Raw genomic sequence first — 16,434 nt, forward strand, 5'->3', positions numbered from 1 at the left:
GACAGTTGTGGAGCTTTTGTGATGAGAAAAATCTTAATTAGAACCCAAAGCATGAGGTGCTCAAGAGAAATGAGAGCAACAGCTGCATACCTGGGCCGTACCATTTGGAACCATCTGTGACGCTCTTTAAAAACCCCCACGACCAGGGCGCAGGCCAGGCCAGTGACCGGAGGATCCCTGGAGGTGGACTGCGGTGCAGGCCACGGCTGGGAGCCGCCGGATTCAGGACGATTCCGCAGACACCATCCAGAGCAGGGTCAGCTTGAGCGTGACTGTGGGCCCTCTGTCTACACCTCCACCAGCTACGATGGCGGACCAGCCACTCACCCCGGCCTGGGAGGGGCTCGGGGCCACGCACACACAGCTCCCCGCCACACATACACCATTAAAACGCAGCACAGGAGAGGTCACCCACCCAGAGGGCCTGCCCGGAGGAGCAGGGTGAAGAAACCCTCGGCCTGCGTTTGCAGGGGGCACCTCCCTGGCAGCACCGTGGGGCGCTGTGCACCCAGGCCGAGCCGGGAGCTGACCCTCGGCCCCTGCTGAGCCAGCGTCCCCCAGGGAACGAGCTTGTTTCAGGACGCCACCAGGCCCCGCACGACCGCGTCTGTGAGGGACGATGCAGAAGCTCTCAGCAAATCACACACAAGGATCAAAGAAACGGACACACTTCCAAGCTGCTGCTCCTATACCGATAAAGACGGAAAATTCACTTTATCTGAGTTTTTTTTAAAGTCCTCAGTGTTTACCACTGATCTGTTCAAAACCCCCTCCCCCCTTTTAAATTCAGCTTAGATAGTTTTATTTAGTTTTACTGGAAAGCAAACTTCTGGCAGGGGTAGGCAGAGCAGAGATATATACAAAACTTCCGCAGGATCAATTTGCATTTATTCAAAGCATTTACAGGCAAAATTTGACCCAAGAATTTAAATAAAATCAAACATATTGCATACATCCTGAAAGATAGTTCAAATAAGAGAACATTTTACAGCATAAATTTAGAAAGGCAGGGAAAAAAACATATAGAGATATTAAAGCTAAGATGTTTAACAACATGAGCTGTGAAGCAGACGGCCTGGGTTTGAACCGTGCAGTGCCCTGAACCGCGTCTCCGAGCCTCTGCACCTCCTCTGCGTTTGCGTCAGCGTTTGGAGAGGCAGACCGGGCTCGGACTAGGTCTGCACGCGGTGTGAGCACACGCAGCCTCCCCGCCCCCGCCCCCCCGCTGTGACGCTGAAACAGGACACGGACCTACCTCCAACCTGGAGAAACCAGCACGCTCGCGCAGAGCGGGCGGGAACACACGACGGCGCCGCCGCTGCAGAAACAATCTGGTGGTCCCTAAAAACATCAAACACAGAATCACCACAGGGTCCAGCAGCGCCACGTCTGGGACTAGGCCCCCAAGAGCTGTGAGCAGACAGAGGGACAGATATCTGCACACCCGTGGTCACAGCAGTATATTCATAACAGCCAGAACGGGAACGCGGCCCAAGTGCCCGTCAACACAGCCGTGGATAAAATGTGGTGCACACCCAAGGTGAAGAATTGCTCACCCTTAAAAAGGAAGGGAACTCTGATACGCTCTGATGTGGACGAGCCTTGAAGATAACTATGCCAAGTGAAATAAGCCAGTTATGAAAAGACAAAACGCTGTTTGATTTCAGGTATATGAGTACGTACAGAAACAGAGAGAATGGTGGTTGCTAGGGGCTCCGGAGGAGGGTTGGGGAGTTAGGAGTTCAGTGAGGACGGAGGTTAGTACCGCACATAATATGCCAGCAAATCTGGAAAACTCAACAGTGGCCACAGGACTGGAAAAGGTCAGTCTTCGTTCCAATCCCAAAGGAAGGCATTGCCAACCTGTTCAAACTACCGCACAATCGTACTAATCTCACATGCTAGCAAAGTAATGCTCAAAATTCTTCAAGCAAGGCTTCAACAGTAGAACTGAGAACGTCAAGATGCTCAAGCTGGATTTAGAAAACACAGAGGAACCAGAGATGAAACCACCAACATCTGTTGGATCACAGAAAAAGCAAGAGAGTTCCACAAAAACGTCTACTGCTACTTCATTGACTGTGCTAAAAGCTTTGACTGTGCGGATCACAACAAACTGTGGGAAATTCTTAAAGGGATGGGAACACCAGACCACCTGACCTGCCTCCTGAGCAATCTGCATGCAGGTCAGGAAGCAACAGTTAGAACCAGACGTGGAACGAAGGACTGGTTCCAAATTGGAAAAGGAGTACGTCAAGGCTGTATACTCTCAGCATTATTTAACTTATATGCAGAGTACATCATGCGAAATGCCGGGCTGGATGAAGCACAAGCTGGAATCAAGATTGCCAGGAGAAATATCAATAACCTCAGATATGCAGATGACACCACCCTTATGGCAAAAAGCGAAGAGGAACTAAAGAGCCTCTTGATGAAAGTGAAAGAGGAGAGGGAAAAAGCTGGCTTAAAACTCAACATTCAAAAAATGAAGATCATAGCATCTGTTTGCAGCACTTCATGGCAAATAGATGGGGAAACAAAGGAAACAGTGACTGACTATTTTCTTGGGCTCAAAAATCACTGCAGATGGTGACTGCAGTTATGAAATTAAAAGACGTTTACTCCTTGGAAGAATAGCTATGACCAACCTAGACAGCATATTAAAAAGCAGAGACATTACTTTGCTGGCAAAGGTCCGTCTAGTCAAGGCTGTGGTTTTTCCAGTGGTCATGCATGGATGTTAGAGTTGGACTATAAAGAAAACTGAGTTGGAGAAGACTCTTGAGAGTCCCTTGGACTGCAAGGAGATCCAACCATTCAATCGCAAAAGAAATCAGTCCTGAATATTCATTGGAAGGACTAATGCTGAAGCTAAAACTCCAATACTTTGGCCACCTGACGCGAAGAACTGACTCACTGAAGACGACCCTGATGCTGGGAAAGACTGGGGGCAGGAGGAGAAGGGGGTGACAGAGGATGAGATGGTTGGATGGCATCACCGACTTGATGGACATGAGTTTGAGCAAGCTTCGGAGTTGGTGATGAACAGGGAAGCCTCGCATTCTGCAGCCCACGGGATCACAAAAAGTCGGACACGACTGAGCGACTGAACTGATCTCAGCTGAGAGGTTCAGTTTGGGGAAATGAAGAAGTTCTGAGTTGGATGGTGGTGAAGGTTTACCCAAACATGTGAATGTCCTTAGTGCCACTGAACTGCACATTTAAAAATGTTTAAGACAGTAATTTTTGTCTTATACATTTTATCATAATAAAAAAGAAAGGAAACGAGATAGACTCGCCCCTAACTCATGGATCTGCTGTGAGGACTGGCCATCCAGGAAGTGTTGAGAGACCACGGGCACAGGGCAGTCCTCCATGAATGCGAGCTGCTCTCTTCCGTTCCGGTCTCTGGAGCACCCCCTCAGGCCCCACTTCGTGTTCTGCAGAAACAGATGCTCAGTGACTAGCCTCTGACTCCCCCTGTCCCCAGAGCTGTACATCTTGTGCAGTGAGACAGCTCCAGCCCTGGGCTGCCTTCCAGGGCAGATGCTCTGGTGTTGGGACAAACCCACTGCCATCGGATGAAGATGAAGAAACCACCTGATTTCTGCAGTCCTCACACACAGAACTGAGAGATCACATTAAAAAAAAGAAAATGATTTTGTCTATTTCCTAAATTGTTTGTGAACAATTTTGCCTCAAAAATAGGTTCACAGGCTAATGCTATCACACAGGTCTGATAGTGAAGAAGAAAGGAGAAAAAAAGTCACCCTGAAATTCATAAAAATTCTTTCTCCTTTAATTATAATCAAGACTATTTTACTTTGCTTCATCATTTAAAAGTCACTTCATTTTGAAAACTTTCAAGCATATACAAAAGTAGAGACTTAACTAGCCCCTGTGTATCCCTCTTAATAGCCAACTTTAACCTCTTTGACTACCTAAGACTCAAAATGCTCCCCCAAAAGGCTAGAATAAAAACACCAGGATGGTTACATTGAAGCAACGTTCATTTCTAACAATCTTTATTGTCATCATTGCTACTTTACTCTTAGTTCTTTTTAGGTATCTTCTCACCTGCTTTCCTTCTTTGTCTTTGAAACTGCAAATATCTGCAACCCTTACCAGGCCAGGGTGACTGTGAGGATGTAGCAAACATGGAAGTGGACAGCTTGGTGTCTGACATGTGAGACCCTCCCGGGAAATCTCACTCCTCCAGTGACCACCGCCTCACCCTTCTCTCCGGGAGACAGACACCACACACCCCCCTTACACGCACACCTTTCTCTGAAGACCCTCCCGGGAAATCTAACTCCTCCAGTGACCACCGCCTCACCCTTCTCTCCGGGAGAACAGACACCACACACACCCCTTACACACACACCTTTCTCTGAAGACCCTCCCGAGAAATCTTACTCCTCCAGTGACCACCGCCTCACCCTTCTCTCCGGGAGACAGACACCACACACCCCCCTTACATGCACACCTTTCTCTGAAGACCCTCCCGAGAAATCTAACTTCTCCAGTGACCACCGCCTCACCCTTCTCTCCGGGAGAACAGACACCACACACACCCCTTACACACACACCTTTCTCTGAAGACCCTCCCGAGAAATCTAACTTCTCCAGTGACCACCGCCTCACCCTTCTCTCCGAGAGAACAGACACCACACACCCTCCTCACACACACACCTTTCTCTGAAGAACCTCCCGAGAAATCTAACTTCTCCAGTGACCACCGCCTCACCCTTCTCTCCGGGAGAACAGACACCACACACCCCCCTTACACACACACCTTTCTCTGAAGACCCTCCCGAGAAATCTAACTCCTCCAGTGACCACCGCCTCACCCTTCTCTCCGAGAGACAGACACCACACACCCCCCTTACACATACACCTTTCTCTGAAGACCCTCCCGAGAAATCTTACTCCTCCAGTGACCACCGCCTCACCCTTCTCTCCGGGAGACAGACACCACACACCCCCCTTACACACACACCTTTCTCTGAAGACCCCAAATATAAAGACAAATCCAGAAAGTGGATAAACTGAGCTGACAAACACACTTAATGTTCACGGTTGGGCTTCAGTGACAGGAACCTCTTGAGGTTCGTTAGTGCTCGGATTCTTGGTCATGCCCGACTCTTTGCAGCCCCATGGCCTGTAGCCTTCCAGGCTGCTCTGTCCATGGGAGTCTCCAGGCACGAATACTGGAGTGGGTAGCCATTTCCCCCTCCAGGGGATCTTCCAAACCCAGGGATCAAACCCACATCTCTTACATCTCCTGCATTGGCAGGCGTGGTCCTTGCCACTGCGCCACCTAGGAAGCCCCAACATTTAGCTTAAGAGCCACTAAATTCCAAGTTAAAAACATGCCCAATCGAGTGCCTGTATATTATTTAACAGAAAAACCAGGCTAGACATAACACAGCAAAACAGCACGAACAGGGATTCCTATGCAGGTCGTGTCTGTGTGTGTACTTATATTTTAAACATTAAATCCTTTTTTGATGATCCAAGAAGTTTTATATGCTGATGAGATTCATTTCCTTGCAGTACTTTTTGCCAGTGGCAAACCTGCCACCTCTAATTTGTTTTAAAAGGAATTCTAATCACCCAATCAATCATACTCTTGACCTTCAGCCTTCACAGTCTCTCTGCTGTGGTCAAAGCTGGCTCTAAAAGTTCATGTTCTAACTGTGCTGTTGTCCTCAAGCTCCAAATTGCCCATGACAGGAATATAATTTGCCCCAACCTTCCGGCAGAGCCAAAAACAGCACCTGAAGTTTCTAATTTGTCTTCTACCGAGATTCTTTAAGTAAGAGTGAATGTCTAAGATATTATTAAGTAATAACTTTTCCTCCACTGGGGTTTAAAGACTTATAAATCATCCAAGTCTTTATGCAGTGAAATCCGGTCTCTTCATTACAAACTTCAACAGCTCATTTTTGCTTTTAAGTAACTTTTCTTTCTGCAGAGACATTGTAACCGACTAATAATCCTTCCAAACCCCCCCTCCCCTCCGAGCACACGCTGAGTCTGAGCTGCACTGGCGTCCACCGTAGGGCTGTGAAGAGGCGTCCGCGTCTGCCGCCTGCCCTCCTTGTCCCCACCCTCCCTCCAGGCCACCAGGCTCCCCAGGTGGCACACAGCAGGGGCACACCCGTGACGCACCTGAGGGGTGACCGCAGACAGAAGTGGGCACGTGGAGTGGAGAAGCTGGCTTGGGGCGGGGTGAAGAAGGCGATTATTTTAGACCCGCCATTGGAGGGGCTGGTGGGACAAGCAGGTGGACGCGTTCAGTGATGTTCACATCGGTGACAGTCACACGGTGAAGGAGCAGGTCAAGGGAGGTGGCCCGCGGGAGCGGGGCGTGGAGAGGCCACCTGCGGAGTGAGGAGCGCTCAGCTCTGAGCATCACCGAAGCTAAGACAGGAGAGCAGCACTTCAAGGGGGCAGCTGCCCACGCTGGTCGCGGGTGAAACACCAGCTAAGCTGCAGAGGCCTAATGAGGGGGCGGGCAACTTAATCACTAGGCAGTTCTCCATCGTCCAGAAGCTGTTTCAGTGATGAGTGAGACATGCACCTGAAACGATGTGCAACAACCCCACATAAAAGGTACACAAACAGCAAGCCCTGAGGGAGCACTGCACCAAGGCCACGGGGGGCGGTGGGCGGCTGCCGCGCTCAGAATCAGGGTGAGAGACCCAGCCCCCTCGCTGACCCCGCGCTCAACGGAGAAGAGTCAAATGACCGGCCCCCAGGTGCTCTGAAGGCACATGCCGAAATACAGCACTGCCTCTTCGTGAAGACAAACTCTTAAAGTATGAACAGATGACGACTGCCTTAATAAGATCCCAATATATCCACCAAAACTCTGGGATCATGATTTGAGAAACCCCTATAAGTGTCCAAAAAGTCCAACTTCCAAATAGAGAAATGGCAATCAGAGAGTGACACAAAGTTCCCCCGAAAGGAATCAGAAATACCTCTGAAAGTTATAGAACGATGTTCAAACTCAAAGAAATGCAAACTAAAATGACAATTAGATTTTTAAAAATCTACACATTGGGGAAGATCATGTCAATATCATATTACAAGGGTCTAAGAAACAGGCATTGGCGGTGAAACGTTTATGGAAGAAAGTTTGACAACATATTAACATTTAAAAGGCACATATTTAATTCAACAATCCCACTTGCAGTAAATTAAAGATTCACTTCCTGCACGGGTACAACATGATGCATGAACAAGCACATTCACTAAACCATCTTAAGGGCCAAAGACGAGAAATACGTTTCCATCAACTGGGGCTGTGCGCCTGCGTGTTTAGTCACTCAGTCGTGTCCGACTCTTTGTGAGCCCGTGGACCATCCAGTCCATGGAATTCTCCAGGCCAGAATACTGGAGTGGGGAGCCTTTCCCTTCTCCAGTGGATCTTCCTGACCCAGGAATCAAACGGGGGTCTTCTGCATTGCAGGCGCATTCTTCACCAACTGAGCTATCGGGGAAGCCCTAACTGAGGACTAGCTAAGTAAATTAAGAACAAGCCAGCTCTACCTGCACTGACATAGGGTATCTCCAAGATATATTACTAAATGATAAAAACGAAGAGGTGTTCACTGGCTGTGCAGGGTAACTACCATTTTTCAACAGGAAGATACACAGACTTCGTGTGTTAACACGTGTGTATAAGGAAGTGCAGACGCGGCCGGAACCGAGGGACTCGGACAGGAAGGCCTGCTGCTCAGTGCGGGAGCCTGTGCCTCTGATTTTACACCATGTGCGTTACAACCTGGGGACCTGAGGCCACTCCGGACCCTCCGCCGCCCCTTCAGTCCATCGGCAGGGCCTCGGAACTGTCTCTACAACGCCGCTGCCACCCAGCCCTCCTCCCCACCCTCGCAAGTGACATAACCCTCAGTATCTTCCCAGCGTAATTAAGTAGCCTTCAGTGCCTTTCGCTTAGAACAGTCACCTCCTCTGATTCACCGTATGTACTGTGCCCAGGTTTGGGCATTCCAGGTGGTGCTAGTGGTAAAGAACCCACCTGCCAATGCAGGAGACGTGAGACGTGGGTTCCATCCCTGGGTCGGGAAGATCCCCTGGAGGAGGGAATGGCAGCCCACTCCAGTGTTCTTGCTGGAGAATCCCATGGGCAGAGGAGCCTGGTAGGTTATGGTCTATAGGGTCACAAAGACTCAGACCACACCGAGCGACTAAAAAGTATCTGGTGAGGGACATGCTTCCCTTCAAATTCCCCAGATCCCTAGTGCTCACAAGAGGACAAAAACACCATCCTGACCCCGGTAATTCAGGTGCGTCCAGTGGTCACAGTGATGTTATACTAAGGGGCGTCAGTAGCTCAGTTGTGTCCGACTCTTTGCAACCCCATGGACTGTAGCCCACCAGGCTCCTCTGTCCATGGGATTCTCCAGGCAAGAATACTGGAGTGGGTTGCCATTCCCTCCTCCAGGGGATCTTCCCAACCCAGAGATTGAACCCAGGTCTCCTGCATTGTAGGCAAATTCTTAGCATTATACTAAGGTAGGAGATATTAAAAATACTGTTTGCGGTTCTTTTGCCTTTCTCAGTGGAGACTAGTAAAAAGTTTGGAATCCCAAGCACATGACAACACATATACAAGGAAGTCCATCTTACCACCTGTCACTAAAAAGTCATTTTCTAGAGTTACTGTTTTCTTAAATGAGCGAGATGATCTTTCTCGAGGTGAGCACATAAGGTTAGTGATGGCTGGGAGCAGGGACTGAAGCGGATAATTTCGGGTCCTTAATGAGAAGTGTCTGCCATTTCCCAATGTAAGACAATTATGCATTAGGTAGGCCAAGGTCATCTTCAACGAGGTGATTCCTGGAGACACATAGATATTAGTATTACATATTAGTTTGGACAATAAGTTATGGAAAAGAATTTTAAAACTCATCAAATTCATAGAGATAAATGTAAAACAGTTGTTCCCAGAGGCCAGAGGGAGAGGAGAGTGGGGAGTCAGGGTTCAACAGGGTCTGGGAAGATGAAAAAGTTCTAGCAACAGGATGGGGGGATGGTAAATGCACTAATGTTACTGAACTACAGACTTTAAGATGGCTAAGACGGTAAACGTTACTGTGTCAGTATGTATAAACACAACTTTTTAAATCCATCGTGAAACATGAATTTTAGACATTTTATTTTTAATAACTAAAAGATGCAACTACCAATTCTTTTTATTTCTCATATCAAGTCCTAAGACAATATAGACAAAGTATCAACATAGACAATACAGACAAAAGTGTAATATAGACAAATAAATCAATACAGACTAAGTGTAAATCTTGTGGCTCTAATACAGTAATTATTAAAGTTTATCTTGATAATTCTTTAACCCTACAGTCACTTGGAAAGTACTAACATATCAAATTTAATCTGCTAATTCTCCTTCTTTTTTTTTTTTCCTTCCTTCTTCTTTTTAATCCCACTCTTCACTTAAAAAGCTTTCGGCCTTCAAGGTCAGGTGCACGCCATGTAGTCAGAAAACAATTCTTACGTGAGCACCAGCTCAAGGCTGGAATGCAAAGAACTCAGCCCTTGTTCCTGAAGGATCCTCCCACAAACTAAAGCCCAGAAGCGCTCTGGGCTATGGATAAAATGCCATTAAAATACTAAAAATTAAACAAATAATAAAGAATGGACGGCAAGTGCAACGATAATCCTAAATCATGGAAGGCCACTGAGGACAGAGGATCTTCTGCTTCTCGAGCAGACCACAGAACACCCCCGTCAGGCTGTAAAGTGAGCTGCACACAGCACAGCCCCGAGCAGGCCTTTTCAAAGGCCGTGGAGATTACCCGTGCTCAATGGGTTTGTAGTCAATGGCAATGTTTTTCAAGGTTAAGAAGCTAATAAAATCACATCCTCTAGACTGTGGTGTCCAGTACAGTAGCAGCTAATCTACATACAGCTACGCAAACACCAGGGCTTCCCTGGGGGCTCAAACGGTAAAGAATCCCCCTGCAGTGCAGGAGACCCGGGTTCAATCCCTAGGTCGGGAAGATCCCCTGGAGAAGGCAATGGCAACCCCCTCCAGTATTCTCACCTGGGAAATCCCACGGACAGAGGAGGCTGGCGGGCTACAGTCCATGGGGTCACAAACAGTCGGACGCAACTTAGACTGAGTAACCAACACTTTCATGTAAAATTAAAGTTAAAAATTCAGCTCCTTAGTTGCACGAGTCACATTTCCAGCGCTCACGAGCCACACGTGGGTGGCGGCTGCCACAGCAGACAAGGCAGATAGAAACACTCCCATCTTCCATCTTCCCCGAACATCTACTGGACAAGAGCTGCGCTGGGCGCCAAGGGCCTCCTCCGGAAGCAGCCACAGCAGCTTCCGTCCGCTCAGCTCACACACGCCTGCTCACCTCCGTCTACGTGACAGGCGCTGCCAGTTGTCCAGCCCGGCAGTGAGTAAAACTAACAATTTAAGTAGGAGATGAGAGAAACCCCAAGATACAAATGGAGACACGATTTTCAGTTATAGGTGAGCAGCCAGGGAGGGCTGGCTGAAGAAGTCACCTTCAAGCCAAGATTAGAAAGATAAGCCATTTAAGAGGACAGTTTCCAAAGAGAGGGGCTGAAGAACCCACGTGCTCATGTGGGAAGGGGTCTGCACATTCCAGCAACTGATTTCCGTGACTTCTGCAGCGGTCTCATCAGATGTGGAACAGCAAGCAGGGAACTGACACCCAAATCTATCCCGGGGGGAGTTAGACAGCAATCCATGTATAATCCTCAGTCGCTCCTCTTCCTCTAAACCACCTGCCTTTCTGCCATTCAATTCTGGAAGGACAGACTTCTGAGTGGGCAGGCACAGGAAAAGCAATGAACTCTGTTACTTCTTAGCAGAGGGAAGGGGGCTAAGTGAGGTTCCTGAGTGACCCTGCACCGTAACGGGCGGTGTCCACAGGGGCACTGGAGACATCTCCATCTCAGGCTGAGCAGCTTCCACGTGGCAGAGCTGTCAGAGGTCCCGCCGGGGGCTGACCCCTCACCCTGACCTTGAGCTGGGAGACCCAGGTGCCAGGATGACCCTCACTGGGTGGGTGACCTTTCCCAGGCGGCGGGCACCTCCGCCCGGTCACTGCCCCGCAGACAGCACACTGCTGGGGGCTGCACACACCCTCTCAGGCCCTTGAACGTCTCTGCCCACAACTCAGTGGCCCCATTACACACCGCGTCCTTCTCCCGGCTTCACTTTCTTCTCTTGCTTCGCAACCAAGTGGCCGCGCCTCTCATGGTCCAGGCATCGTCACAGGGGCTCCCTGGGGCCTGCAGGACGCTCGCCTGGGGCCTCTACAGAGCCCTCCAGGGCATCCGTGGCATCCAGAGAGCAGCGTCTGGCCTCCCCTGGTCCAGCCAGAGCCACCCACCAGGAAGCCCCTTCCCACCCCCAGTCACGTTGGGGACAGAAAAACAGAACCTCCACTGCTGGGATGAGCTGCAACGCTGAGACTCGGGGCGGGGAAAGGCTGGATTCTCACACCACAGTAAGAGTCAAATGTGGACATTACGCTTATCACGTCAGGTTTTGATTTTTCTGTCTTAATGAAGAAAAGGCCAATAACAGAACTAAACAGAAACCCCCAGTGAAGTTGAACAGTTATGGAGACAGTGTTAAGGAAGGTACTGTTTGTCTACACATGCCCTAACACCCACCGGAAGGGACATTTCTACCCAAACATATGTCAGTAGTTAAAATTAGGCTTCTTTCAAACAAAGTATGCCATTAACATTTTGGATAAAACTTGGTTAAAAAAACACTTCATTTTCCATTATTTTTCAGAAAGCATAAGATTCCGATGTTACAATGTTATGTGAAACAAAAAACAAAACAAACAAAAAACCCACTAAAACCCATGTACCTGCCAGACCTAGTTCACTAATAGCAGCGATACCACAACCCCAAAACAGAGCGTCTCAGCTCAACCTGCTCTCGCGGAGACACCGCGGACCTGGTGGTTCACAAGCTACAAACATTCACTGCTTAGTTCTGGAGGCTGGAAGCCCAAGATCGAGCTGCCCGCAGATCTGGTGCCAGATAACAGCACACTCCCGGGATCACAGACTGAGTCCCCACAGAGCGGACGGGGTGAGGGCTCCCCATGCTCCCTTTTATAAGGACACTCCTCTCATCCTGGGGGCTCTGCTCTCTGACCTAATCACCTCCCCAAGGCCCACCTCCTAACACAGCATATGGGGGTGAGGATCTCAACATATTATTGGAGCTGGGGGGCGATGGGGAATGGGGTGGGGGACTACCGCTGACAGGGAGCTGCAGAAGTCCCAATAGGGGATTATAGAGAGGGAAATCGAGGGAACTTCGGGAGACCACTTAAGCTGATGGCGCAAGAAAGCCTATCATAACACTGAGAACAAAGCAGGCTTGCTTAACTACAGCGCGTGACATATACCCCAGGTCATTAAGTGAAAGGAAAAATGTTACCACCCTTCTGCTGATTTGAATAAATGCTATGACCTTCCTAGTAAGACCTCATAGAGTCAGACATGCTCCAGCCCAACGTGAAGGAGGAAGTCAAAACGCAGTCTTCTCCCCTCCCCGACTGTCCTTGGATTATAAAAATGCAGCCCACTCAACCCTCAGGGCAGAGACACCTCGCCCGGCCCCTTGCAACTCTCAGGAGAAACCTGTATTAATAAATCTACTGCTTGCCTGTCACTTTGCCTCTCCCTGAATTCCTTTTGCACTGAGACACAAAGAACCTAAGTCCAGACACCAGGTGAGTGATTACAATTAAAAGTCCGTGGGTTAGAGCCCCAACGTGAGGTGCAGTTTCACAACCGTTCAGCTTAAGGTACAAACTCATGAGAAGATGTTCTTGGCCTTGGCACTGTCCCTAGAGGCAGGGAGAGCACAGCTCACCTCCCTTACGGTTTGGACTGGAGAGAGGACTCAAGCAGGAAAAGGTGATCAGATCACAGATCACACACCTGCGGCAGAGTCTGGCTAACCTCTGACCTCCCAGGGTTATGGTCATTACTGTACCCATCTAGAGATCATACTATTACTGTTGAAAACGGGTCAAAAATCGATGGCTCTTTCCTTGAAGGTAATTACACATAAAGTATAACTTTAGAGAAAGTCTTTTTAAAGAGTTAGGCTTCTAGTACAGAGCAAGATATAAGATACCACACAAGTTACCTACTCTGCTCAGCTTCCTTATTCTGTGGGGTAATCCACAGTGGGCTGGGCACAAGGACAATCCTTAAAGTAAGGGTGAAAACTGACAATGTGATATTGGGATTTTATTGAAAAAAATTTAAATAATGCTACACACAGGGAAAACACCAGTGCTCTTCCAAGTTATGAATAAATTACAAAATATAAAGATGTCATTTTTAAAAGTCCAAAAACATCTTTCAAATCTTAAACACGTTCACTTCTAAACATGGGCTTTCTGATAATCTGTCATTACAGAAAAACAAATTTTCGCTTCAGTACTGCCAGCACCCTTTACACCCTGGACAGGTGATTTGGGAAATCATCTGACTTTAAGAACAGACATTTAAAGCATCTGGGAATTGGTAGTCCTTAACTTCAGCAAGTTTCACTGCACCTTTCTTGCTTCTGATCCAATACCTTTCTGGCAAAAAAAAAAAAAAAAAAAGACGCTTGCTGTAACTAAAAAGTACCTCCAGCCACTCTCTTGGATTTTTTGTGAAACAACTGGGGGGGTCTCACTTCCCTAAACTCAGTTAACTCCTTGTACTAATAGGTGACTGCTGCTGCTGCTAAGTCACTCAGTCGTGTCCGACTCTGTGCGACCCCATAGACGGAAGCCCACCAGGCTCCACCGTCCCTGGGATTCTCCAGGCAAGAACACACAGAGTGGGTTGCCATTTCCTTCTCCAGTGCATGAAAGTGAAAGTGAAGTCACTCAGTCCTGTCTGACTCTGAGCTACCCCATGGACTGCAGCCCAGAAGGCTCCTCCGTCGATGGGATTTTCCAGGCAAGAGTACTTGAGTTGGGTGCCATTGCCTTCTCCGAATAGGTGACGAGACTGCCCAAACAAACTAAACTTTATATATTTATTTGGAAAAGTTTTCTTTGACTTTCCGAAGACTTTACTTGGAAAGTTTTAACAACAGTTAAAGTCAGTTAGATATGTTAATTGTATATGGTAGTGATTAACTTGCTTGATAATGAGACAAATAAGTGTATATCGTAATAATTATTCCAACTTCATTTTCTACATGAAAGCAAAATACAGTAAGATAACGCAATCCCCACTCTTTTTAAACAAGCCCAAATAACGTTCATGTTTTTTCTTCTACCTCTGATAGCTTTCTCTTTCTGTACCTTGCACTAACATGTACTTTTCCCAGGCGCCTCGCTCCTAATTTATACCATCAGCACTCAACTGTGTTATCACAGTAAGGAAAACAGCTCCAGATCTTCTTGTATAATAATGTATGAGTCCCTTGGTCTTGAATCATTTGAGTAATGCCAAAGGAGTCTGAGCAGGCTCTGGGAGTTGGTGATGGACAGGGAAGCCTGGTGCGCTGCAGTCCACGGGGTGGCTAAGAGTCCAACACGACTGAGCAACTGAACTGAAAGGATACACGCAAAATATCACAACTGCTTTCAATTAACCCAAAGCAAGACATGCCCAATGACTGATCACCCTGCAGGAATAACAGGAGTTTGGCTACTCTGTAAAAAGCTTTATCTTGAGACTCAGAGACATAGGAGGCATAACAAAAATCAAATGGGAAGCGTTGAGAGGATTTTAATAAAAGTGTTTTCTCTTCCGTGCCTTTTGAAAAACGCCATTATAACAGGTAGCATAACAAATACAAGTATATGTAGATATGCAAGGACCCTAGGTTATAAGTACCCCAAAGTGTCTGCCCTTAAAGTTCCTGAAAACAGGAGGCTGCTTTGAAACTGACTCAGAGTGACTTCAAAATGAAATAAAGGAAACACAGTCGTAAACAGCGTGGTGGGGGAGAGGTGTGAACGGAGACTTGTCTCTCTCGTGTAAGTTACCCCTCGCACCGTGTTGGAGGAGAGAACTGTGGCTGTCCCCAATGCTGGCAACAGACACAAAGATTCCAAAACCGAGAGGAGCGCTCTGCAAACACTCAAAGTAGAACCAGGGGAGGCTTCCCCGCGCCGGGCTCTACGTTCCAGGATCAGAGCAAACCGCATCCACCCGGATAACAAGGGGAGTCAGGAAAGTTGGCGTCTTCAGAGAAAGGAGAGGACTTAGCTGGGAAGAGTTTCAGGAGGAGACTTGCTCCGCTTCTTGCCTGGGGGGCAGACACGACCCCAACAGAGTCCTTAACACCCCAAGCCCCCCGGCTCCAGCCCAGGCCGCCCGGTGCCGCTTCTCCATCAGACCACAGCGATCCGCGGGCGCACGGAAAGCTGACCGCCCGCCGCGCCCCGCGCGCACTCACCCGCCGCTTCCGGGAGACGGGAGACCGCCGGGGGTGGAGGGCTCGGGGCCTCTCGGGGCTCCTCAGCGCGGCGCTCACAGACGCACGGGCGCCGCCATCTTGCCCAGGAAGCGGGCCTCGCGCCGGAGGCCCCCGGGCGGGCGCCCTCAACGGAGCCGGAGCGCCGAGGAGCCCCGGGCGGTGGCCCCGCGGCCCCGCACACCCGCGGCGGCCCGTCCCCGCGCGGCCAGGTCCCGCCCCCAGCCCCCGACCCAGGCGCCGGCGGAGTCAGCTCCCCGAGCAGCCCGCACGGCGGCTCAGGCGGCGCCGAGGACAGCCTGGGCGGAGCGGCGGGGACGGGGCGGGCGCTCGGTAACCTGGCGACGCGGAGCGCCTCGGCCGCCCGCCGACCCCTGCTCTCCGCCGCGAGGAAGCGCGTCCCGCGGCCCGCCGTCCGGCCCTTGGCCGATCCGCGCGCTCCGAGGGCGGCTGCCTCGCGCGGGACCCCGGGGCGGGGGCGGCCGCCGGGAACGCCCCGCAGTCACCGCCCCCTTAGCTGTCCGAAGCTCGCCTGCGCCGCGGCGCGCGGCCCGAGCCCCCCTGAAGCGGAGACCCCTCAGCCGGGGCGCGCGGCCAGAGCCTCCCCTCAGCCGGGGCGCGCCTGAGCCCGAGCGCCCGTGAGGCGGGGTGTGGGCCGCGCCCGGCGCGCAGCGCCGCGGCCACGTCCCGCCCGCGCTTCCCGCGGCTGCGGCGGTTTCGCGGGTCGAGTTTAAACTCGGGGCCTCGGCGGAGAGGACCCCCTGCACGCTGCGGTCAAGATGGCGGCGTCCAGCCGCGCGCAGGTGCTGGACCTGTACCGCGCGATGTTGCGGGAGAGCAAGCGCTTCGGCGCCTACAATTACCGGTGAGCGGGGGCCCGCCCTCGGGGGCGGGAGAGGCTCGTCCCTTCCCCGGAGTCGGGCCTTCTGCTCGCG

The 16,434-nt window shown here is 50.2% G+C and overlaps 2 protein-coding genes across 7 annotated transcripts in view; one reads left to right on the top strand and one right to left on the bottom strand.

Moving 5' to 3' along the window:
- FARS2 (phenylalanyl-tRNA synthetase 2, mitochondrial) overlaps positions 1 to 15,957 on the bottom strand; it is a 288,633-nt gene extending 272,676 nt beyond the window's left edge. The window contains exons 1-3 of one of the 4 annotated variants that reach the window (XM_043908612.1): positions 15,482 to 15,758; positions 6,175 to 6,386; positions 1,256 to 1,341 (exon numbers count right to left, since the gene is read on the bottom strand). The gene's annotated coding sequence lies outside the window, so the exon portion shown is untranslated. Of the gene's footprint in view, positions 1 to 1,255; positions 1,342 to 6,174; positions 6,387 to 15,481; positions 15,760 to 15,837 lie in introns of those variants that run through there. The other 3 variants (XM_043908613.1, XM_043908611.1, XM_043908610.1) reach the window with 3 other exon arrangements.
- A 235-nt stretch (positions 15,958 to 16,192) lies between these two features.
- LYRM4 (LYR motif containing 4) overlaps positions 16,193 to 16,434 on the top strand; it is an 83,962-nt gene continuing 83,720 nt past the window's right edge. For all 3 annotated transcript variants that reach the window (XM_043908620.1, XM_043908621.1, XM_043908619.1), the window contains exon 1: positions 16,193 to 16,364. In XM_043908620.1, the coding sequence (XP_043764555.1) occupies positions 16,279 to 16,364 (86 nt within the window). In that variant the 5' untranslated portion in view covers positions 16,193 to 16,278. The remainder of the gene's footprint in view (positions 16,365 to 16,434) is intronic.

Source organism: Cervus elaphus, chromosome 7, assembly GCF_910594005.1.
Source record: "Cervus elaphus chromosome 7, mCerEla1.1, whole genome shotgun sequence".
Taxonomy (NCBI): domain Eukaryota; kingdom Metazoa; phylum Chordata; class Mammalia; order Artiodactyla; family Cervidae; genus Cervus; species Cervus elaphus.